General features: G+C 42.9%; 1 protein-coding gene across 1 annotated transcript in view; it reads right to left on the bottom strand.

Annotated features, from left to right (window-relative positions):
• ZCCHC8 (zinc finger CCHC-type containing 8) overlaps positions 1–23643 on the bottom strand; it is a 47778-nt gene extending 24135 nt beyond the window's left edge. Inside the window, exons 1-8 of the mRNA XM_068244677.1 lie at positions 23408–23643; positions 19060–19102; positions 18786–18857; positions 13500–13605; positions 13324–13398; positions 12201–12304; positions 8651–8716; positions 5224–5284 (exon numbers count right to left, since the gene is read on the bottom strand). Coding sequence (XP_068100778.1) covers positions 5224–5284; positions 8651–8716; positions 12201–12304; positions 13324–13398; positions 13500–13605; positions 18786–18857; positions 19060–19102; positions 23408–23585 — 705 coding nt within the window. The 5' untranslated portion in view covers positions 23586–23643. The remainder of the gene's footprint in view (positions 1–5223; positions 5285–8650; positions 8717–12200; positions 12305–13323; positions 13399–13499; positions 13606–18785; positions 18858–19059; positions 19103–23407) is intronic.
• Between the last annotated feature and the right edge of the window lie 475 nt (positions 23644–24118).

The raw sequence follows: 24118 nt of genomic DNA, 5'->3' as shown, positions 1-24118 counted from the left end.
CAAAACATTTCTTAATCTAACGAGGCATTTAAGAAAGATTGCACAGTTTTATCATGCGACAGGGCACGCACCATTAGACAATGGAAAGCAGCATGTCCAAAAGGAGAATCATGGAGGGAAATGATAGAGTCGGAACTGCTCATGCACCAGTGACTCCGGCTTACCGCGTGGCCATACTTGCACAGCTGCAGTACGGACACACTCGTGCATGAAGAGCAGTGCGGTCCCAAAGCCGGTAATTTCTTGTTGGATTCCTTTAGGGGTCTCCACATGGTATTGGTGGGGGCCCAAGAGGACATAGAAAGCCTCTGCCGGACTACCACCTGTATAATGCATCATGTCTAAACTAAAATCCCTATTTTGTTTTTTTAATTGATTTTTCCCTTCACCTCACATGGGATGGTAAGATAGCCACACATTTATAGATTTCTTAGTTCTACTCTTGGCAGATTAGTTCATGCTGATATAACATGCCAATAATCTACACTACTGCACAAAAAAATGGGAACTGTGCAGAAATAAATCCAGGATATTAATAGAGCAAACAAATTAATCTAGGATATATTTTCTGTATGCACCATGCCAACAAAATTAAATACTACAAAAACGAGAATTGGCTCTTGGGTGCATACAAAAACTCTTATAATTTAATAGTTACAAAACACTAATCACAAAACAAAGGAAAAAAAGCCACAACCAATACAAAATACATAAATATTAATAATATAAGGAGTCACCCCACCCTACTCATGACCCGAAGGAGGCTGCAGTCCTCCAATATAGCAAAGGTCCTGGTACTAATGTGCACAAGAAATGGTGTTAAGCAAACAACAAGAGAACTTTGAAGGCAGCGTGGCTTCACTTTACAAATATAGAAGCTATTGCTGGAAGCTCATCTCAATTGCCACTAACTTTGCATGCAGGAACTTTATGCTCTGCTTCTGTGCGGTTACCTTTTTTGCTTACGGCCTATGGAACTTGCACTTGGATCCGCTGCCTTCAAAGTTCTCATGTTATTTGCTTTAGACCATTTCATGTGTACATTCGTACCAGGACCTTTGCTATATTGGAGGACTGCAGCCTCCTTCGGGTCATGGGTGGGGTGGGGTGACTCTTTTTAATATTAATATTTAAGTATTTTGTATTGGTTGTGGCCTTTTTTCCTTTGTATATAGTGATTAGGAATTTATAAATAAATTATAAGAGTTTTTGTATGCACCTAAGAGCCAATTCTCGTTTTTCATGCCGATAATCTATCACCTGACATGTCAGATCAATTGTAATTTCAATCAGTACTTGCCTAAAAAAAATACATACAATTTCTAAATTACTGATCGGACCGAATATCTCCATCGACTGGAGGCACGCAGTCCATGGCATTAGCCCATGACCAGTGCAATGCTGCAGTTGGTTCAATTTTCAGTAGCTTTCATGCTGGAATCTACTGAAAATCTATGCGCAGCAAGTGGAAGGGATTGAACCCTCTTTGCTAAAATCCCAGTTTGGGAGGGATCAATATTTTTGCCACATTGTGTAGAAATCTATTAGTGTGTGGCTATCTTTACAGCTTGGCAGATGAAGCACTCTCTTCTAAGCCAAACTGCCAACTTAACTCAGAACATAGACAAATCTGCCACTTGTAGCTGCGGTGCTCGGCATGGAAAATTTGGATTGGAGAAGTAGCATTTGCTAATTAAAAAAATTGTTGTCTGAAGGTAGAAAGAAGAAAGCATTAAAGATTTTAACAAAAAAAAAAAAAAAAAAAAAAAAAAAAAAAGAAGAAGGAGGAGCATTACTGGCACAGCAAACATGAATCTTTAACTCTTCTCTTTCACCGTGGAGTTAAGGTCATTGTCTTGAGTAGACAAATCAATACCTCATTACTAGGGCAGTTTTATAGGTCAGGTTCAAAACATTCAGAATTATTTCTGTTGGCATCAGATCTACTATAGGATATGATTTTCACAATAGTTGTCATTTGCATTACATTCTGTTCAGGAGTATTGACCTCATTAAAGAGAATCTGTACTCTGAAATTCTTACAATAAAAAGCATACCATTCTATTCATTATGTGCTCCTGGTCCCCTCTGTGCTGTTTCTGCCATTCTCTGCTGCAAACCTGGCTTGTAATTGCCAGTTTTAGGCAGTGTTTACAAACAAACTAACCAGCTTCTAATAGGCTCAGCTAAGCAGAGTGTGTTAGTCACACAGAGCCTGCAGGGGGTGTGTACAGCTTCTAGCTAATCACAAGCAGCCCTGCACATTCCAGTCTGACTGCCTCAGCCTGACTGTGCCGACTATAGAGAGAAGATTAGATCATATAACAGAGATAACACAGCTACTGTGCAATTAGGAAAAGCTGCAGTAAGCCAGACCACATTAGAAAAGGCATAGGAACTTATAGCATAGAAGAAATAAAGATAAACAATTTGTTACAGAGTCTCTTTAAATCAGAAACATGTCAGACGCATACAGGACGGCCCTGAACATAATTTGTGAGATAGCGATAGGGCCAATCTCCAAATACCTACTTTTTTCACTGGAATGTTTAACTTTTCTTTTGCACTTTTTATTCGCTAAATACAGTAAATGTGGGCTAAAAACACTAGCTGCATGGACTTTGTTTTCCCTCATACTACAGACTCCTTGTCGGATATAGATTCACTAGGGGAAGGAAACTAACCAGTATCTACTCACAGCCACTTTTAGGTGAATAGTTTCTTTAACACAAAAACACCTTATTTAACCATTTCTGCCCATGGGGATTTTTCACCTTATGCATCAGAGCAATTCTCACTACTTATCACAATTTATTGATCTAGATCTTGTTTTTCCACTACTAATTAGGCTTTCTTTGGGTGGTACATTTTGCTAAGAATTTTTTTTTATAAATGCATTTTAACAGGATTAAGAAAAAAAATTCATTATTTCTCAGTTTTCGGCAATTATAGCTTTAAAATAATACATGCTACCATAATTAAAACCTATGTATTGTATTTGCCAGTTTGTCTCGGTTATTACACCATTTACATTTTGTCCCTATCACCATGTATGGCGCCAATATTTTATTTGGAAATAAAGGTGTATTTTTTCAGTTTCGCGTCCGTCACTATTTACAAGCTTATAATTAACAAAAAAAAAAAAAAAAAAAAAATTCTTGGTATACCACCTTTACATGCATATTAACCACTTAAGGACTGCCCCCAGCCGATGGGCGGCGGCAAAGTCCGGGCCCAAACGGCCGCAATACGCCCATCGGCGGGGGCGGCTGCGGGAGTGGCTATGCGGCGATCGTGTCATTCGTGACGCGATCAGCCGCCAGGGACTGGCTCCGCCCACCGTTCGCTGTAACCCGCCGGCCGTTCGGAAGCGCCGGCGGGTTACTAGCACCCGGATCGCCGCTGAAACAATGTATAATAGGCTATAATAGGCAAATGGGGTAATTTGTGGGGTTCCTATACTGTCCTGGCATTTTAGGGGCCCTAAACCGTGAGGAGTAGTCTTGAAACCAAATTTCTCAAAATGACCTGTGAAATCCTAAAGGTACTTATTGGACTTTGGGCCCCTTAGCGCAGTTAGGGTGCAAAAAAGTGCCACACGTGGTATCGCCGTACTCAGGAGAAGTAGTATACTGTGTTTTGTGGTGTATTTTTACATATAACCATGCTGGGTGGAAGAAATCTCTATAAATAGACAATTGTGTGTAAAAAATTTTTTTAAAAAAATTGTCATTTACGGAGAGATTTCTCCCACCCAGCATGGGTATGTGTAAAAATACACCCCAAAACACATTATACTACTTCTCCTGAGTACGGCAATACTACATGTGTGGCACTTTTTTGCAGCCTAACTGCGCTAAGGGGCCCAAAGTCCAATGAGCATCTTTAGGCTTTACAGGGGGGCTTACAATTAGGCACCCCCCAAAATGCCAAGACAGTGAACACACCCCACAAATTACCCCATTTTGGAAAGTAGACACTTCAAGGTATTCAGAGAGGAGCATAGTGAGTCCGTGGCAGATTTCATTTTTTTTTTGTCACAAGTTAGAAGAAATGGAAACTTTTTTTTTTTTGTCACAAAGTGTCATTTTCCGCTAACTTGTGACAAAAAAAAAAAAAAAATCTATGAGCTCACCATGCCTCTCACTGAATACTTTGGGATGTCTTCTTTCCAAAATGGGGTCATTTGGGGGGTATTTGTACTATCCTGGAATTTTAGCCCCTCATGAAACCTGACAGGTGCGCAGAAAAGTCAGAGATGCTTGAAAATGGGAAAATTCACTTTTAGCACCATAGTTTGTTTTTTATCAAAGACATGTAGCAGAATAACTTTCGCGCTCAAATGTATAGGAAATTTTACTTTATTTGAAAAATGTCAGCACAGAAAGTTAAAAAAAGTCATTTTTTTGACAAAATTCATGTCTTCTTTGATGAATATAATAAAAAGTAAAATTCGCAGCAGCAATCAAATAGCACCAAAAGAAAGCTGTATTAGTGACAAGAAAAGGAGGTAAAATTCATTTAGGTGGTAGGTTGTATGAGCGAGCAATAAACCGTGAAAGCTGCAGTGGTCTGAATGGAGAAAAAGGCTCTGGTCCTTAAGGGGCGAAAAGACTGTGGTCCTCAAGTGGTTAAGGAAAAAATAAAGTTCAGGCACTTAGGTAACTAGGTTTGTTTTTTATTGTAATTTTTTCCCATTAAAAATTTTATTTGGGTAATTTTTTTTGTGTTGGGAAATAAACAGTTAATTTTAAATGTAATGTGTTTAAATTTCCTTGAAAAATGTATGTAGATGTAGTTTTACGATTTGGCCACATTGAGTTTTTTTTTTTTTTTATGTCCTCCTCGCTTCATAAGGAGGACAGAATTTTTTTTCAGAAAAACCGCAGCCTCTGATAAGAGTCGTTTTTCTGCTGGGGACTTAGATCAGTGAACGGGAACCTTGTTCCCGTTCATTGATCTCAGGGCTACCGAAGAACAGCACAGGGGGCTCGCGCGTGCTGCAGCACGGCACCGCAGCAGAGCAGCAGAGGCTCACGGCCAGGCGGCTTAAACAGTTAAAGAAAAAAAAAAAATACAGACTAGCCTAATTAAGCAAGACTGCCCAAATAAGCACATTTGGGTAAAATCCTTTATAGGACCTTGGAATGCCATCTGTCTTTAGACTTCATGTAATAAAATTAGTTTAGCCACAGGTAATTATGTGTCATTTTATAGTCTTACTTTTGGACAGTCTTTCAGCTGATGGTCTTCTAAGCCACAATTGAAGCAGCATGGTTTTGGTCTGGTTGTTAAAAATAAAACATTTAGTTTAAGCTTACAGCATATAATGGTTATAAGACAAATACAAAAAAAGTGTCATTAAATTCCTTTGACATGCAGTAGGAATAAAAGCAGAACCTGAAAAGAAAACATCACACATTCAAGGCAAGCATTCTACACAAACCAATACTTGTGGTTTTAGAATTTCGTCAAAATAAAATAGCCTTTACCATCTTCCCTTGTTGAAGGACCTCCATTTGTTTTGCTCTGGGATTAGCTTCTAATGCTAGGTACACACCATATAATTTTTTGATAGATGGTTCAATAGATAAGTTCCGTCATGTCCGATATTATATCTGATCGTTTTTCTGGTCATTTTCTCATAGAAGTGAATGGAAATTAGTAAGAATATAAAGAAGAGAATCGAGCGGAACCCCCCCCCCCTCCCCCCCAAAAAAGCGCAATGTGTGTACCTAGCAGACTCCCCTGAACTAACTTTTTCATGTTTCTCTCACACCAGGGAACTTTCTTTTAGGGCTCGTTTCCACTATAGCGAATCCGCATGCGGGCACTGCACGCGGATTCGCATAGGCAATGTAAGTGGATGGGGCCGTTTCCACTTGTGCGGCTGCGGGAGCGTTTTTTGGTGCGGCAGAAATCTGCACGGCAGAGCCATCAGATTTCGTGTGCAGAAGGAATGTGCGCGAATCGCTAATGTATCTAATAGGGAAATCGCATGCGGGGTGACCATGCGTTTTTTGCCGCGAAATCGCATAGGTATTAATGTTAATTTACACAGGCAGTGACATGGTTAAATTCGCATATACCTTACCTATGCGGAATCGCGGCAAAAACGCATGCGGAATCGCAGCCGCATGCGATTTCGTCCGCGGTGGAATGCAGGCGATTCCGCACCGCACTAGTGGAAACGAGCCCTGTGAGAGGAGAAAGCTCAGGATCCCATTCTGTACCAAACAGCAGATTTTGTTAGTAAGGACTGTGCACCGTCTGCTCTTTGTAGCAAGGTCTCCACAAGGTCTTAAAGAGACTCCGTAACAAAAATTGCATCCTGTTTTTTATCATCCTACAAGTTCCAAAAGCTATTCTAATGTGTTCTGGCTTACTGCAGCACGTTCTACTATCACCATCTCTGTAATAAATCAACTTATCTCTCTTGTCAGACTTGTCAGCCTGTGTCTGGAAGGCTGCCAAGTTCTTCAGTGTTGTGGTTCTGCTATGAACTCCCCCCTCCAGGCCCCTCTCTGCACACTGCGTGTGTGATATTTAGATTAATGCAGCTTCTCTCTGTTCTATTATCTTTTACAAGCTGGATAAATCCTCCTCTGAGCTGGCTGGGCTTTCACATACTGAGGAATTACATACAGGCACAGCTGTCTGCACTCTGCAGGAAGAAATAGCCTGACACTTCAGTAGAAGATAGCTGCAGGGGGAAAGAAACACACAAATGATCTCTTGAGATTCAAAAGGATGGCTGTATACAGCCTGCTTGTGTATGGATGTATTTTCTATGTGTGGACATACTGTACATCAATCTACTTCCTGTTTTGGTGGCCATTTTGTTTGTTTATAAACAAACTTTTTAAAACTGTTTTTAACCACTTTTAATGCGGCGAGGAGCGGCGAAATTGTGACAGAGGGTAATAGGAGATGTCCCCTAACGCACTGGTATGTTTACTTTTGTGCGATTTTAACAATACAGATTCTCTTTAAAGAAACTATGAGGAGAGTTAAAATCCATGTCTTTAACTTTTATGTTAAGCACTATCGCTAGTGCTAAATGAGGGGTTTATAACCCCCTTAACACAGGGCAAAAATCCACGACCTTCTTGGTCATGGATTTTTGCTCCCCAGGGAGCATCAATCCACCGCGGATCTCCGCCTCTCAGTGAAGATTGAGAGGGGCGGGGAGAGGCGGCGATCAATGCGGCAAGAGGCAGAGCTACAGCCCTAAGCTCTGCCTCAATCAGGAAGCACTCCCCGCAATTAGCCGGTGGATTTGGGGGGGTATATAAACCCTTCGTTTTTCCGCAGCGATGCAGCGTTTTAGCACTAGCTATAGTGCTTAACATAAATAAAAGTTAAAACCATGGATTTTAAACGCATATCAGTCTCTCTTTGAAGGGGAACTGAAGAGAGAGGTATATGGCGGCTGCCATGTTTATTTCCTTTTAAGCAATACCAGTTGCCTGGCAGCCCTGCTGATCCTCTGCCTCTAATACTATTAGTTATAGCCCCTGAACAAGCATGCAGCAGATTAGGTGTTTCAGACTTTAAAGTCAGATCTGACGAGGCTAGCTGCATGCTTGTTTCTAGTGTTATTCAGATACTACTGCAGAGAAATAGACCAGCAGGGCTGCCAGGCAACTGGTATTGATTTAAAGGAAATAAATATGGCAGCCTCCGTATACCTCTTCAGTTCCCATTTAAAGGACAACTGAAGTGGAGGCTGACATTTATTTCCTTAAATAAGTGTACCAGAGTCAAGCTAAAATAAAAGTTTTATACATACCTGGGGCTTCCTCCGGCCCCATGCGCACGGATCGCTCCCACGCCACTGTCCTCAGTCTTCTCCCTCTTCGGTACCGGGTTTCCCGTAACTTCAGTCAGTGCAAAAGAAGTGCACCCTCTACATCTCTCCAGCAGCCAGAGATCGATTCTCTAAGCGTGCAGGGAGGCGGGGAGCAGCAGGGGGTGTGACCAGAGAGAGAGATAGCTGCCCAATGGCAGCAGGGGAAAGCCTGCAGGAATGCCCCCAGTAGGCGTTTTGAGCAGGAAATCCCTTTCCTCCCTTCCGAGATAACAAAATATTGCGAAGGCCTATAGCACGGTGGTGCTGGGGCAGAAAACAACGGTGTGGGTGGGGACACTAAGGCATGTTATGAGGCAGAGAATATGCCTGTGTCCCATCTGCCCCCCCCCCCCCCCCCCCACCTTCTCTTTACAACACGTGAACTGAAAGATATGGAGGCTTGACATTCATTTGTAAGCATTGTACACCACTTCCATACCTGGCACAATATTCACTGCCATATACAAAGACACGAGTTCCATACATGAACACATCACAAGCTCTCAGTAGTCAGTCAAGCAATGTTTTGTATGGAAAGACCCAGCATTGCAACCAACCACTCTTGCAAATATTTCAAAACATCCATTATACTAAAAACTCCTAACTGGTTAATATAGTGCTCAATGAGCCGCTAATAACTTTGGATTGATACAAAGACCAGATCAAAGCTGCAAAATATGTATAAAAATAAAATTTACATCAACCCAAAATTGTTAGTATCTGACTAGTATCTCTAATTGTGATGTGATATAAAAGTCAAGGTAGTTGTCCAAATTAGATGGAAAATGCAATACACACCTTTTTGCCTTTACTTGTACTTCTTGGCCATCTAGAGAGACAATCTGTGCAAAAGCTTGTTGGTATCTTTTTAAAGATCTATTAAGGGGTTTTATTCACATTGAAACAAACCTTTACAGTATAAAGCAAAGTTGAAAAATTAACGCATAAGAGAATTAGGCTTTAGAAATTAAAAAGGCAAGCTAAAGCTACGAGTTTACACACAAGATTGAAATAAAAGTATAAAAATGGGGAGTATTTTTTAACACATGTAAAACACATTCATGCTTTTTGATATTCTTAAGCCTTGGTTATTTCTGTAACTGCATTCATAGTCAAAATAAAGATCCATGCATCTTGGAGGAAACTTTAGATAGTAACAACCAGTGCTAGTACAGTGAGTGGAAAGTAGTATTCGATCCCCTGCTGATTTTCATATTTTTGCCTCGGACCAAGAAACAACCAGTCTAATTGTAACAGAAGGTTAATTGTAACCTTGAGAGAGACAGAACAAAAAGTACAGTCTAAACCCAGTGCCATGAAAGTCAGGAGACAGATCTGCATTATGTAATGAGTGAAAAAGTATTTGATCCCCCATTAAAAAAGGTCTTCGTACTTAGTGGCAAAACTCTTCCTGGCAATCAGAGGTCAGGCATTTCTTGTATTTGGCCAACAGATTTGCACACCACTCAGGAGGGATTTTGGCCCACTCCTCTCCTGTCCCCTAAGCAGAACAACCACCTAAAAACTTAACTATGGACCTATGTACTTCTGGGCTGCTTTTTCAACATTCTCACAATCACTGCAACTCCACAAGGTAATTTCTTGCCTGTAGCCCCAGACCAAGGTAAATTGTTATTTTGTGTTTCTTCCATTTGTGAATTATCACGCTGTTGTCACCTTCTCACCAAGTAGCTTGGCGACAGTCTTATAACTCCGCCGGGTCTACAATCTTGTCACTGACATCCTTGGACAGCTCTTTGATCTTGGCTATGGTGGCTAGTTTTAGAATTGGTCCTTTATACAGGTCCTGTAATGAGCTGGGGATTAGAAGCACTCCCTTACAGAGGGTGCTCCTACTCTGTTACCGGAGTACACCTAGGGGCCTGAAATCTTGCTGGTTAATAAGGGATAAAATACTTATTTCACTCATTACAAAGCACATCAAGCTTGGACTTTGGGGTCTTTTTTTGTTATGCTGTCTCACAGCTACAATAAACCTTCAATTGCAATTACAGACTGGTCATTTCTTGGTCAGAGATCAAATGAGCTTAACCAGTAGGGGATCAAAATACTTCTTTCCCTCGTCGTATGAGAACTTGTAGACCTGTGACATTTGTAGTATGTAACATACTACTGCAAACAGTTGAAAAATTCCTATAACTAATTCATCATGCATACATATCTTAACTCTGAAGGGAGTTAAAGCAGATCTGTGATATAAATATAAACTGATAAAACGTTCCAAGTGTCCTTATTTTGCCACTACATCACCCTGCTCTTTTTTGCTGCTCCCCGACGCTGGGTATAGTTTAAAGAAAATACATTTTTTAATCTCTTGCCGTGCACGAGAGCCGATTACAACTGAGCAAGTGGAGTAAGCTCTCGTGCATGGTTCTGTCGCCAAGTCTCCCTTTTGTATGTGCCGCATCTCCAAAAACACAGGGACAAGCAGACGAGAGAAAAGGAGCGCCCATGACAGGAAAAAAAATCTGTCAAGATGATGTGACAGCAGGGGAAGGCAATGTGTGTAAATGGGGCAGCAACAGGGCAGGACGGCTGCAAATGCTCTGCCTCTTCCTCAGCAGAATGGATTCGACTTACAAGACAATTATTTAGAACGGCACCCCAAAGAGAGACAGCAGCTGGCATATCAGGAGGAATATGTACCATATGGTATGTACCCATTAAAAGGTGTGTGTGTGTGTGTGTGTGTGTGTGTGTGTGTGTGTGTGTGTGTGTGTGTGTGTGTGTGTGTGTGTGTGTGTGTGTGTGTGTGTGTGTGTGTGTGTGTGTGTGTGTGTGTGTGTGTGTGTGTGTGTGTGTGTGTGTGTGTGTGTGTGTGTGTGTGTGTGTGTGTGTGTGTGTGTGTGTGTGTGTGTGTGTGCTCCTTTAAAAAGGACAACTATGAGAGGAATATGGAGGATGTCATTGCCTGGCTATTCTGCTGATCCTCTGCTTCTAATGCTTTTAGCCATAGACCCTGAACAAGCATTTGCAGATCAGGTGTTCTGACATTGTCAGATCTAAGCTGCATGCTTGTTTCTGACAATACCGCAGCCAAATAGATCAGCAGGGCTGCCAGGCAACTGGTAATGTTTTAAAGGAAATAAATATGGCAGCCTCTATTCTTCTAACTTCAGTTGTCCTTTAAGCCATGTGCACACACTGCAAAGGACAACTGAAATAAGAAGAATATGGAGGCTGCCTGGCAGCAATGCTGATTAGGCTGCTGTAGTGTCTGAACACCACCAAAGAACAAGCACGAAGCTAATCTTGTCAGATCTTACAATGTCAGAAACAGGTGATCTGCTGCATGCTTGTTCAGGATCTATGGCTGAAAGTATTAGAGGCAAAGGATCAGCAGGACAGCCAGGCAACTGGTACTGCTTAAAAATGAAATATGGCAGCCTCCATATCCCTCTTACTTCAGTTCTTTAAACTCAAGTCAAGGCAGCCATTAAAAAAAGGAAGCATAAAGCAAATTGTGCTGCCCAATGAAACCCCCGCTCGCAGCTGCTGGCCTGGGATCCCTGTCGGTGCAGAGGCCGACCTCCTCTACTGCGCCTGCGGCGATGTCAACCAAGTCCGTTGTCCACAGCGTTCTGCGCAGGCCTTCTGCACCTCTGCAGTACGCTGCGGACAATGTGGACTGACATCAGAGCTGCATTCAGGCGCAGTAAGGACGACCTCGAGGTCAGCCTCTGCACCGGCGGGGACCCTGGGCCGTCGGCTGCGAGCAGAGCTGCTGCGCGGGACATGTCAGGGGCTGGATGAAGCCCTGGGTAAATAGATCATGGGGCAGCACAATTTGCTTTTGGTTTCCTTTAGGTAATGTCTTGGCCAAGAATCTAGGGTGTGTACAAGAGTTTTCCCAATGATGCCTAAAGATCTGGCAGGCTGGATCTTTAGCAGGTCAGTGTGGCAGCTGGGTAAAGCACAAACCCAAAGTTTACCAACACGAACACTATACAATAGTTCCACAGGAAGGACACCTAAAGTGCCAAGAGTTAATAGCTGGGAAAACATCTTGATAATCTCTGACTAAATGAGAGGAGATACTAACCTCCAATGACCTGGGTAAATTTAGCTTAATCACTTAGTTTCAATCAAATATTGTTCATCCTTGCTTCAAACCGTAACAATGCTATCATAGATATTGAGAAGGAATCTGCACCAAAGATTCTATTTCTTAGTCTTAATTATACACCCAAATTAACACACTTGTGAATCTATGAGTTAGTGTCACCACATTCTATTCTTGCTTCGTAAAAGAAAAAACCGTTAGGTGCTACAGCAATAAATCTGTTTACCCCTGGTCGGGTGTAAATGAATCTTCATATTAGGATACTTTGGTACTTCCCATCCATCAGTCAGCTGTGGGTTTTCATTGAGCAAAGGCTGTCCAAGCTTGTCAAGGCAGAAATTTGTGAAGTATAGTACACTCCCAACAACCTGTCAAACATACAGATGTTTACCATCAATTTTACACAGAACTAAGGTGTAATCAAAGGTCACTGTGTAGAATATTTTCCCCCCCAAGGTCTGGGTTAATATATTTACCAAGCAATGTTTGAAAGGTTAGTAAACCAGACAAAAAGGTTATAGATAGAGATATCTATCTATCTATCGATATAGACAGAGAATTCTCTAGCAGAGTGCAATTGCACTTGGGGGAAAAAAAAAAAATCTAAAAGTGCTGATGGAAAAAGTGCACCGCTGTCCTGGTGCACTAGCGATCGGCAAAAACGCAGGCAATGCGCTTGTATGGCCAGGGTTGGGAAATGCTACTTACTATTCTGTATGACTGCAAATCTTTTACTAGGCAACCAGTGAAACAGTACAGGTGTCACTCTTAGCCTAATGGATAATCCATAGTAGTATATGGAAGTCAAGCACAGCCAACTGATACCAAAGTTTAACTTGAAAAGGAGTACAAGGGATGTACCAGATTCTGCGGATGGGGAATCTCTTCACTAGGAACTCGAGACATTCAAGTTTCCAGGGAGAACGAACAAGAGCTATGCTAGGCAATTTTTATGACCGGTAAGATATAAGCTTTTTACAGGCAAGACAAATCCCAAGGTTCTAAGGTCTTTACAAAAATAAAAAGCTACCTGACATCCAGTGGCGTAGCTAAGGAGCTATGGGCCCCGGTGTAAGTTTTACATGGGCCCGCACTCGATAATTGATATGGAGCACCAAAACATGCCAAGGACAACCACAGTGTCTGAGGTGCAAGAAGGGGATGGGGAACAGTTAGTTAATGATCATCATCATTCAAAGCATCTATAGATGTGATTACAAGCACAGGACCAATAAAAACAGCCAATAACGCAGTTGAGGGAGAGCCCTATGGGGGCCCTCTGGCCCAAGGGCCCTGAAGCAGTTTATACCTCTGCAACCCCTATTGCTACTCCACTGCTGACATCCAAAAATGACAGAAGAGCTACAAAATCATTTTTTCAACTTACGCTAAAGGCTTCCTTAATTTTCTTAATGGTGTCCACACCAGAGCTTTCACACTCCTCCAGCAAAAAACTAGAAGGCTGAAATGAGAAATTACACAAGCATAAGCAAAACACAAATCTGCAAATGCAACACTATTTAAGGATGTAGTTTTCTGTAAAAACATTTTAGGAAATATTACCTGAGGTTTCACACTAAAAGTTGTTTTTTCAGGGTTAGCATTATTCTGCTCTTCATATTTTTCAACTAAGCTGGACACAAAATCCTCAATTTCTTGATGGTATTGCCTACGCGAAAATAAAACCCCATATAAAATCACACTAAAATTATTAAAGTCTATAAAGTCCACACATTTCATTCACAATTAAAGAGCACATTTCACACCTTAAAGAGAATCTGTACTCTAAAATTCTTGCAATAAAAAGAATACCATTCTATTCACTATGTTCTCCTGGGCCCCTCTGTGCTGTTTCTGCCACTCCCTGCTGTGATCCTGGCTTGTAATTGCCATTTTTAGCCAGTGTTTACAAACAAAAGACATAGCAAGTGATAGGCTGGGAGTAGCTCAGTGAGTCATACAGAGTGTGCAGGGGGCGTGTATAGCTTCTATCCAATCACAAGCAGCACAGCACATTCCAGCCTGGCTGCCTCAGCCTGACAGAGGAGAGAAGATTAGATCATATACCAGAGATAATACAGCCACTGTGCAACTAGAAAAGGCTACAGTTAGAGCACATTAGAACAGGTATAGGAACTTATAGGATAGAAGAAATAAGGATGAAAATGTTGTTACAGAGTCTCTTTAAAGGGAACCATAGATGAACGATTCACACAAAATAAACATATCAGTTGATAGCTTGTAAAGAATAAATGCTCTACCCGATAATTTTGCCACTCTGGTGTGCCTTTTTAAGTGCTTTTTATCCATTATTGCTCCAGGAAATATCCAATATGGCCGCCGGCTCATATCCTTTCTGCTTCCAGGTTATGAGGTGTTCTGGATGTGCTGTCTAGCCTCTATGAGACTATAGACAAGCAGGGCTGCTGGTGCAGCATTTCATCTGTGTGCTTTCAACTTCATATTCTGGTATGCTGTGTGGCTGCCTGTAGGAAGCGTCTCTCATAGTAATAAAACTGCATACAGTAGATAATGATGACTGGCTGCACAGACAGAGCACACAGATCACACAGCCACACTTGTCCGTTTCAGAGATTTTTCCTGCAGCAGCAGCCCCTCCTATGTCATCAGAGCTCTCAGTGTGTAAAGCAGGAAATCTGATCCAAGAGGGGGAAGGCTTGAGCTTGAAAAGACTCCACAAAGGAGTGACTCAGCTATAATGATTCCAGGTCAAACCTCGACTGACTCAGTCAGGGATTCTTATCACAGCTGATTATAGACAGATTAAAGAGTAACTGTCAGGCTGCAAAAGCTAATTTAAACCTCTATTCTCCTGTGTTAAACAGTTTAGAAGAAAACCAAAAAGGCAATACTGAAGCTAAAAAATCTCTCTTACTTTTGATGTGTGCTGAACAGCAAGGCTGTTATTCCCAAGCTCTTAAAAGTACGAGAGGCCGCATAACATACTGCAAAGCATTCTGGGGCTCCTTCTTTCCACCTTGGGTCCTCCCCTCGGCTGCTAGTGAGAAGTTAAAGGCTCAAGTTACAGCAGCTTGTAACTCAGCCCAGCTCACAGCACTGAAAAATCACTGCATATGTTCCGTTAGAGTATACTGCATAAGTCCGCTATTGTTCCTAGCCACATGGCTAATTAATATTCACTGCACAGTAGTGTTGTCCATTAGAATCTTTTTTGTGAGTCGAATCATCAGAAAGCATGGAGGACATGACGACACAATTGGCTTCATAGGAGACAGACACACATGGAACCTGCCATGAGCTGTCAGGAGCATCAATCTCTGCAAATACTATATAAAAATTATGTGAAATCCAAACGTGGACAGTGAAATGCATATGTAAATGTAAGTACAGCCAATATTTAGCTACTGATATGTGTTTTTTTTTCTCTGAGACCTTATACCTAACAGCTCCTCTTTAAGCAGAGAAGATTTAAACTAAAAACAGGGTAGGTGTTTACCATCATGTCCCCACTGATAAATGTAATAAAATACATGAGGGTGCTTCGTCTCTGGTTCTCTTCAAAGAGGAACTTTAACCCAGGATTGAACTTCAACCCAATCAGTGGCTGACATCCCCATCCCACAAGAAATCTTTACCTTTTCTCCAATAGATCATCAGGGGACATCTGTATGGCTGATATTGTGGTAAAACCCCTCCCACAATGTGATGTCATGACCATGGTCCTGACAGTTTGCTGTCTGTGAACCTCATTGCATTGTGGGAAATTGCTTATAGTTTACAACATCCATTAATATTGGTGGTGCCATCTTTAGTGCTGTCAGTTCATCTGTGCAGAATGTTCGTTTACTGAGTGTTCTATGCACAGAGGAAGATATTGCTTGCTTGGCAGTTGAAAAAAAACTGTTAGTCTATTCATGTCATTTTCAAAAAACAGTTCCCATTTAACCATCCTTACCAATAACTAAATAATTCAAAGTTGATGCATAATTATTCAAATTTTGTATGTGAATTCAACTTTAAAATTGATCTTGGCAGGATATGATTGGTCCCTTTTCAAACTGCATACATTTGCACACAAAATTTGAATAACTGAATGCTCACTGACCAGCTCTAGTTATTGGTCTGGTCTGAGAGTTTACCTGTGTTTCATTCTGATGATAACATCTAGGACATTTGTAAACAGTCAAGTAGCAGCTCCTAGACCTGTTTAAAGTACAACTGAAGTGAGAGGTACAATGAGGCTGCCATATTTATTTCCTTTTAAGCAATACCTGTTACCTGGCAGCCCTGCTGATCATCTGCCTCTAATACTTTTAGCCATAGAACCTGAACAAGCATCCAGCAGATCAGGGGTTTCTGACATTTGTCAAATTAACTGCATGCTTGTTTCTGTTGTGATTCAGATACTAATGCAGCCAAATGGACCAGCAGGGTTGCCAGGCAACTGGTATTGTTTAAAAGGAAATAAATATGGGAGCCTCCATATACCTCACTTAAATAGGAACACCAGTGAAAATAAATAAAAAAAATGCTTAATTTTTACAATAATTATGTATAAATGATTTAGTAAGTGTTTGCCCATTGTAAGATCTTTCCTCTCCCCGATTTACATTGACATTTATCACATGGTGACATTTTACTGCTGGCTGGTGAGGTCAGTGTAAGGAGAGGCTGCTTGCTTTTTTTGGCAGTTGGAAACAGCAGTTTTTTCCCACAATGCAACAAGGCTCCCCACAGTGTGATGTCAGGACCTCAGAGCTGTAAGGTACTGATATCACAATGTGGGAGAGGTTTCACCACAATATCAGCCATACAGAGCCCCCTGATGATCAGTTTGAAAAAAGGAAAAGATTTCTCATGTGAAAGGGGGTATCAGCTACTGATTGGGATGAAGTTCAATTCTTGGTTACGGTTTCTCCAAGTTGTCCTTTAAGGGTGGAAACAGTGGATTTTTCAGGATGTCGGATTCAATCACACACTAGCAGAGTTTCAGGGCTGTGGCTCAGAAGAAAGAAAGAAAGAAACCAGCTTCTCTGTAGATACCCCCACCATGCTTTACAATGTATAAAGACCAAAGTCAGACATTAGTAATTGTGAGGCCCCATTCACACTACACGCGTTGCCGTCAGGATTTCGGCAACGTGTGCAGGAGGCAGACATGCACGACATCACAAGTGCATAGACTGCACTGTCTGATGTTCACACTGCATGCGTTGCGGACCAGTGCGGTCCGCGAACGCATGGCTGTCCCATTAACTACAGTGCATGGGAATCAGCCACGCAACACATGCAAACGTAGATGGCGTGCATTCGTACGTGTTGCGATCGCATGGCTATCTGCGTTTGGTAATGTGAACGGGGCCTAAGGATTTCCGCTCGCTCGTTGAAATCAATGTTTGGCAGGTCACAACAGGAATCCTCAGTAGGGATGGTCGATGAAGTCGGTGCAAATTATATGCAAGCTTAAAAACAGATTAAAAAATAAATTATATGGAGCATAGTCCTCTGCAACTTTGTACACATTTACATGCTTAAAGGAAACCTGTAGGGAAAAGTATGCCTAACCTGGGTTCTTAGCTCAATAGAAGGTAACCTCTGGATGATTCAGATTTCAGATGATTTCCCGTCCCATTCCTCGCCTTCTCTTCGCTTTCCCCTCTGAAAATCCACTTGTCAACGGCTCACATATGAACAGTAGCAAGTACATGCTCGGGCTTTGGTGGAAAAAGCTGTGGTCTGTTCCTCTGCCAATGTGTGAGCAGATCTGTGCTACTGCGCAGTGCGGCCGTGCTTCAGGGGTCCCTACTTGTAAACAGCTTGGTGGAGGATGACAGAGGAAGCCTCTGGAGGATCCAAAGGTTCCCTCCTTCCAAGTGGAAAAAAAAAAAAAAAACAAGTTCCTGCGTCTTATGGTCCGAATGTCCAATTGCCCTCCACTACTGCGGAACCCTCCAGTCCTCTTCTGTCTCCAGCCGCTATTCTAACAAATTTTACTGCTCCTACAAGGCTTTCGGAGCAGCACACGTGGTATGCCGAGAGGCAAGAAAGAGTGATCTGACTTCCTCATAGCTGTGGAGGAAGTACAGGGAAACCGGAGCTGCACTGCGCCTCCGAGGCTCACAGAGCTTTGGGATGTGCCGAACACAGAGGCGCGCTTTGATTTGTTTACCGCTGTCCTGGGATGCTGCAGCTACATTTCTCTACACTTCCCCCATAGCTTTGAAATGTGCAGCAGCTGAACAAAGGTGTGGGGTGGAGCAATCCATCTCCTTCACAGCTGTGCAGGAAGTGCCAGGGCGCTTCAGTTGCACTGCTCCTCTGAGACTTATGGAGCTTGGGTATTGCAGCAAATTAAGGGTAAAGCGCTCTGACTGCCTCACAGCTGTTTGAACCTTGGAGCCAGGTCTTGGGATGCTGCAGCATGGCAGAGGTTTTAGCTGCTTGTGCTGTCAACTTGTGTGAGCGCTGGAAGACTGGACTGCAGGCTCAAGTATGCATTACTGAAGAGGGGTGAGATTTTACCTATGGAGCATACAGTACTGTGCAGTTAGCCAGCAAATCTGTCTACCATTGTGCTATGTGTTTTTAGTAGAGTGGGTTATAGGAGTGGGCATCTGTTAAATATGCAGGGTAGTTGTAGATTGCGGGGGAGCAAGGGCTAATATAGCTTATATAGACACAGCTTTGGGCGTAGAAGCTCTGTAAGATGCCACTGCACCATGGACGCACCAGGTTTAGCAAAAAATTTTTCCTGGTTTTTGTACCATAAACCTAGGTGCATCTTATGGTCCAAAAAACACGGTAACAAGGCTACCTGACCAGTATGCTTAATAAAAAGGTGTAATGTGGATCGCAAAGACAACTTACTTTGAAATAACGTGGTTCATAAAAAGGATCTGCAACAATGGTCCATCGAACTTATCCTCCACAAACAAGCCACTGGAAATGAAAGCGTCACAGAATTAAAACTAACCAACAAGATCCAGTGCAGATCACTAGTACACGTAAAGCTTTTATTGCTAAGTTTGTTAACCACTTATGATAAATTTCGAGTTACTGCCAAAACACGTCAACAAGCAAGGACATGACGTTAAGCAAGGTGTGTCTGGAGCACACAGGTGGTACAAAAGAACATGCATACCTTGGTCGCGAAAGAACCTTCAGTTTTCTTTTGAGCTCTTGATGTGCACATTGGGTTAAGGAAATAAGCCATTTTATTTTAATTCCAAAATGTAATCACAACTATTTTTTTTTTCTCTCCACAAAAGTGATTTTTCACTTTAAAGCCAAAGTCTTGGTGGTCTTTGCAGCGTTTCCTAGTAAACTTTTCTATTCTATACAATGCAAAGAAAAAGTTAAAGGACAGCTGAAGTGAGATGGATATGAACGCTGCCATATTAATTTACTTTTAAGCAATGCCAGTTGCCTGGCTGTCCTGCCGATCCTCTGTCTCCAATACTTTTAGCCATAGACCCTGAACAAGCATGCAGCACATCAGGCGTTTAACATTACTCAGATCTGACAAGATTAGCTGCATGCTAATTAAGATACTACAGTGTTCTCCCTAGAGCAGTTCACCTGAACGGGCCCGCCCGGGTGAGATCCATGAGCACCGGGGAAAATTATCCCTGCACTGTGCATTAATTAGTGATCAGCGGCGGCTGTATAATTGCAGCTAGCCGCTGTCGCTCAGGGACGCTATCTCTGCTTTCCTCCTCAGGTCCTGGCAGCCTGCTTATCAATATCATGCTATGGCCCAGAAACCTTTTCCACACTGGGACCACCCATGTATATAGGAAAAGCTGCTAATTTCATTGTGAAATCAGCAGAAGGGTAGTTAGACCTTTAAGGGCTTGTTTCCACTTGTGCCGCACGCGTCTGCGAGATGGACGGCGGCACTTCCAGGTCTGCGGGGACGCAGATGAATCCCATCAGCCGTGCCATGCATGGCTATGGGATTTGCAGCCTCCTGCACATCTCAGGATGGAAATGCCAGCCGATTCGCTAGCGCAAGTGATTCGGCTGGCGGCACTATTACTCCCTATGACAGAGTTTCCCTGTGTGATTTGCCAGCAGGGAAACTGTGCAGATAAACGGGTCCTCAAGGACACTAAATGTTAAATAAAGGAAAATGGACGGTTACTTACCTGGGGCTTCTTCCAGCCCCTTAAGTTGTTCTTGTCCCTCCCTTGCAGTCATTCCCCACCGCTGTGTTCCTCTCTGAACGCTGCATACGCAGCCACGTCACTTGCCTCCTCTATCACATTCCTGTGACCAGTAGCGTTCTGCACTTGCGCGGTAACTAAAAATTGCTACTGTGCATGGGCAAAGCACTTCTGGTCACTGGAGCATGATCGTGGATCGAGGCTAAGTAACAGAGCAGCGTGGAATGGTGATGAAGGAGCAGGAGGACTTTAGGGGGCTAGAAGAAGCCCCAGGTAAGTAACTAGCCTAATTTTTCTTTAACCTCCTTGGCGGTAATCCCGAGCTGAGCTCGGGGTATGCCGCCGGAGGTCGCCGCTCAGGCCCTGCTGGGCCGATTTCAATTTTGTAAAAAGCAGCACACGCAGCCGGCACTTTGCCAGCCGCGTGTGCTGCCCGATCGCCGCCGCTCCGCGGCGATACGCCGCGTGCAGCGGCGAAAGAGGGTCCCCCCAGCCGCCCGAGCCCAGCGCAGCCGGAACAAACAGTTCCGGCCGGCGCTAGGGGCTGGATCGGGCGGCTCTGACGTCAGGACGTCGACTGACGTCCATGACGTCACTCCGCTCGTCGCCATGGCGACGAGGAAAGCGAAACAAGATAGGCCGCTCATTGCGGCCTATCTTGTTACTTTCGATTGCCGGAGGCGATCGAAAGTACGCTTCCGGAGCGCCCTCTAGTGGGCTTTCATGCAGCCAACTTTCAGTTGGCTGCATGAAATACTTTTTTTTTTAATTTAAAAAAAACCCTCCCGCAGCCTCCCTGGCGATTTTAATAGAACGCCAGGGAGGTTAAGATATTCTAGTACAAAAGACAGAGCCTAGCCTGTCGATTTTTTTTTTTGGGGGGGGGGGGGCACGAATCCCCACTTAGTGGTACCCTGCATGACCTTCCCCACCAGGCTACTTTTACATACCACCCGGCTGGAAAAAAAATTCTGGGGAGAACACTGCACTACTGCAGCCAAATAGATCAGCAGGGCTGCCAGGCAACTGGTATTGTTTACAAGGAAATCAACTTGGCTGCCTTCATATATATCTCTCACTTTAGTTGTCCTTTAAACAGCTTGCTCATTTTTATATATGTGAATGTAAAGTCGTCAAAGCCTATAGCTGCTGATCCACGTAACCAAAAGCTACATTAATTATTCGATGATTTGCTAGTTTACATTCTGCCTCCTAAGCAAAGTAAAATATCAATATTTTATACAGCATCAGTTCTGTTTCATATTATCTATAGAATATTGAATCCATTACTAGTCCTAAATGTGCCCATTGTCTAATGTCCATACTACAGAGGGACAACAAGGGGAAGCCAACTAACAAAAAGGAAACGTCATAGGGAATTCAGCTAACATGATTGGGTTGACAGCAGCTGCTCCAAACAACTAGGTTTCAAATAGGTTGTAGTAAACTAAACCCACACTATTTGCCCAATCACAACACAGTAGAGGGTGCTGTGATTAGATAACTTTTCCCTATGCTAAGTCCTCTAAACCAGTGTTCCACAACCCTGTCCTCAAGGCCCACCAACAGTGCATGTTTTGTAGAAATCCAGAGAGGTAATTAATCAGCTCTGCTGAGACACTGATTACCCCACCTTTTCATGTTTGCGGTTTTCTGCAAAACATGTACTGTTGGTGGGCCTTGAGGACAGGGATGGGGAACTCTGCCTAAACTAGACAAGCGCCTTACCCCATTTCCTAATGTGATTGGTCATTGGGCATCCTACAATACAAATGTAACTTAAACATGTCTCCAATCACACACCTTCTACAACTTGAAGCATTGTTAATGGCCAAATAGTGTGGGCATAATTACTGGAACATATCAGAAACCTAAAAGATTGCGGAGGATGCTATCCACTATGATCAATGAGATGCAAATAATTTCTGCTCACATTTACATTTCATGTTAATTATAGGCAGGTTGAAATTGGACCAATTACAATAACTTCCCATCAAATTTTAGTGGTCCATATTCAATCTGCATAGCATTTATATGAAATATGAAGGCAAAGATTTCCTCTTCGGTCATCCCTACTGTCCACCCAATCAAATTAGCAAAATGTCCCTATGAGGTTTTGTGCTTGGTCACCCCAAATAGATAGAGCTAGTCTGGTTGAAGGGACCCGTCGGGAAACCTCAGACTGACAGTCACTCCCTGCACATGGCAATTTTATAGTCAGATAATTTGTAACTAATAGAAGACCAAGCAAGAAACTAACTCTAAAATTGCACACCAGGGCCTTCGGCATGTCACATGCAACTTTAATAAGCCTGTTTGGTTGGTGGATAGTGTTTCCCTCCGGGTACCCCATTTCGTACAACATGGTTGTTGAGCCCAAATAGACACAAGTGAGATGTGGCAATGGGCCCCCTTAAATAACATGTTTGAAGTAGTCTAGTTGAGGTGACCCACTGGGAAACCTCAGACAACAGCCATTTTAGCTACTTTGAAAAAGCTCTTGCTAATGCAATGCTATTGGAGATTGTTATAAAATCACATCGCTCAAGTGGGATCACACACACACACACACACACACACACACACACACACACACACACACACACACAGCATTACATTCGCAAGAGTTTTAAAATCGCAAAACGCTCCGAAAATCACTCCTAGTGGGTTTCTGGCCTGTGTTCTTGTTGAACAGATTAGGCCTCCACACTATATTCGCTGCTGTGCGCATTTAAGCAGCGCATATGGTGTGCGATCAGCAAGTACATAAGTGCATAAACAGCACTAAACTGACATTTGCACACTGCGCAGCACAATGCGCAATTGCACTGCAGCACACTTTTGGCAACAGAGCATTGCTGATACCATTCACTTTAATGGGATCAGCAGCGCAACACAGCAACGCAGATGGCGTGCAATCGCATGCGCTTGCGTTCCAAACACACGTCCATCTGCGTTGCCCAATACGAACAAGGCCTAAGCTGGTCAGTTTCATATCCCCAATCTGAACAAAAAAAAAAAAAGTGACCTCAGACTGACTTCTACACCTGATTTGTTTTATTATCACAATTGTGCGTCCCAGAACCACTTGGAGTGTATTGAACGCATCAGGCCCAATCTGGTAAGCACGGTACAAATTAGGTTATTAGTCACAAGCTGTAAACAACTTCGCAGACACATGCTAGTAATTGTTACAGCCGACACAGCACACGATAGTTTTAACATTTGAGGCCGCTGTCCTGACGCCTCAGCTTGGCGGTATAGAAGCCCTGCCAAGCCGGAAGGGCCGCAGCGTGCTGCGCCGGATGTAACAGGAAAGGATATTCTCCGCCCGCAGCTGGGCAATGGTCTCCTCACAGCGAGACAGCTGCTCCTGTAACGTGTCCGGCTCCACATCGCTATTCTCTTCTTCTTCTTTAAAGCGTATATGGACTGGCTGTAGCGGAACATCTCCATCCAACTGCTCAAAGAGCTCGCTGTCCCCGAACTCCACCTCCGCCATCTTCCCCCTTACTCGTCACTGCGCCCCACCGTACAGTACAGTTCTGAGAAAATGCACAGCCGACCAACGTAAAATACGTGCCTCACGCGTCTGCCATTTTTGCTGTTGGCAGGCGCCCCGCCCACACTGCTGACTGGATTATAATTTTGTGAAGGTAGAATAGATTTTTGGATAAGAAAACAAAACAACATGGAATGGAAGGCAGTCCTTTGCAATTAATTGAACGTCATTTTTTTGCGTCTGTCTCTTGTTGCATCATATCTTGTGCAAGCTAAATTTGTGTTATCTTCCATTTTCAAATATGATTCTTTTCGGTACTTATCCGTTAACGGATAAGTACCATAGCAACATTTCCTGTGGGGTAATAATACCTATTTACCCACAAAAAAAAAGTTGTTATACCAGTCCAGGTGCTGAAATTTAATTACAAAGGCTGCAAGTTTGTGCAGTAGTATTAAAGGGAAGGTTCAGGGAGGGTGGGTAAAAAATAAAAATCAATTTCCATTTACCTGGGGCTTCCTCCAGCCCGTGGC

The sequence above is a fragment of the Hyperolius riggenbachi genome, chromosome 1, assembly GCF_040937935.1.
Source record: "Hyperolius riggenbachi isolate aHypRig1 chromosome 1, aHypRig1.pri, whole genome shotgun sequence".
Classification (NCBI taxonomy): Eukaryota; Metazoa; Chordata; class Amphibia; order Anura; family Hyperoliidae; genus Hyperolius; species Hyperolius riggenbachi.
This window is presented reverse-complemented; position numbering and strand designations above follow the sequence as displayed.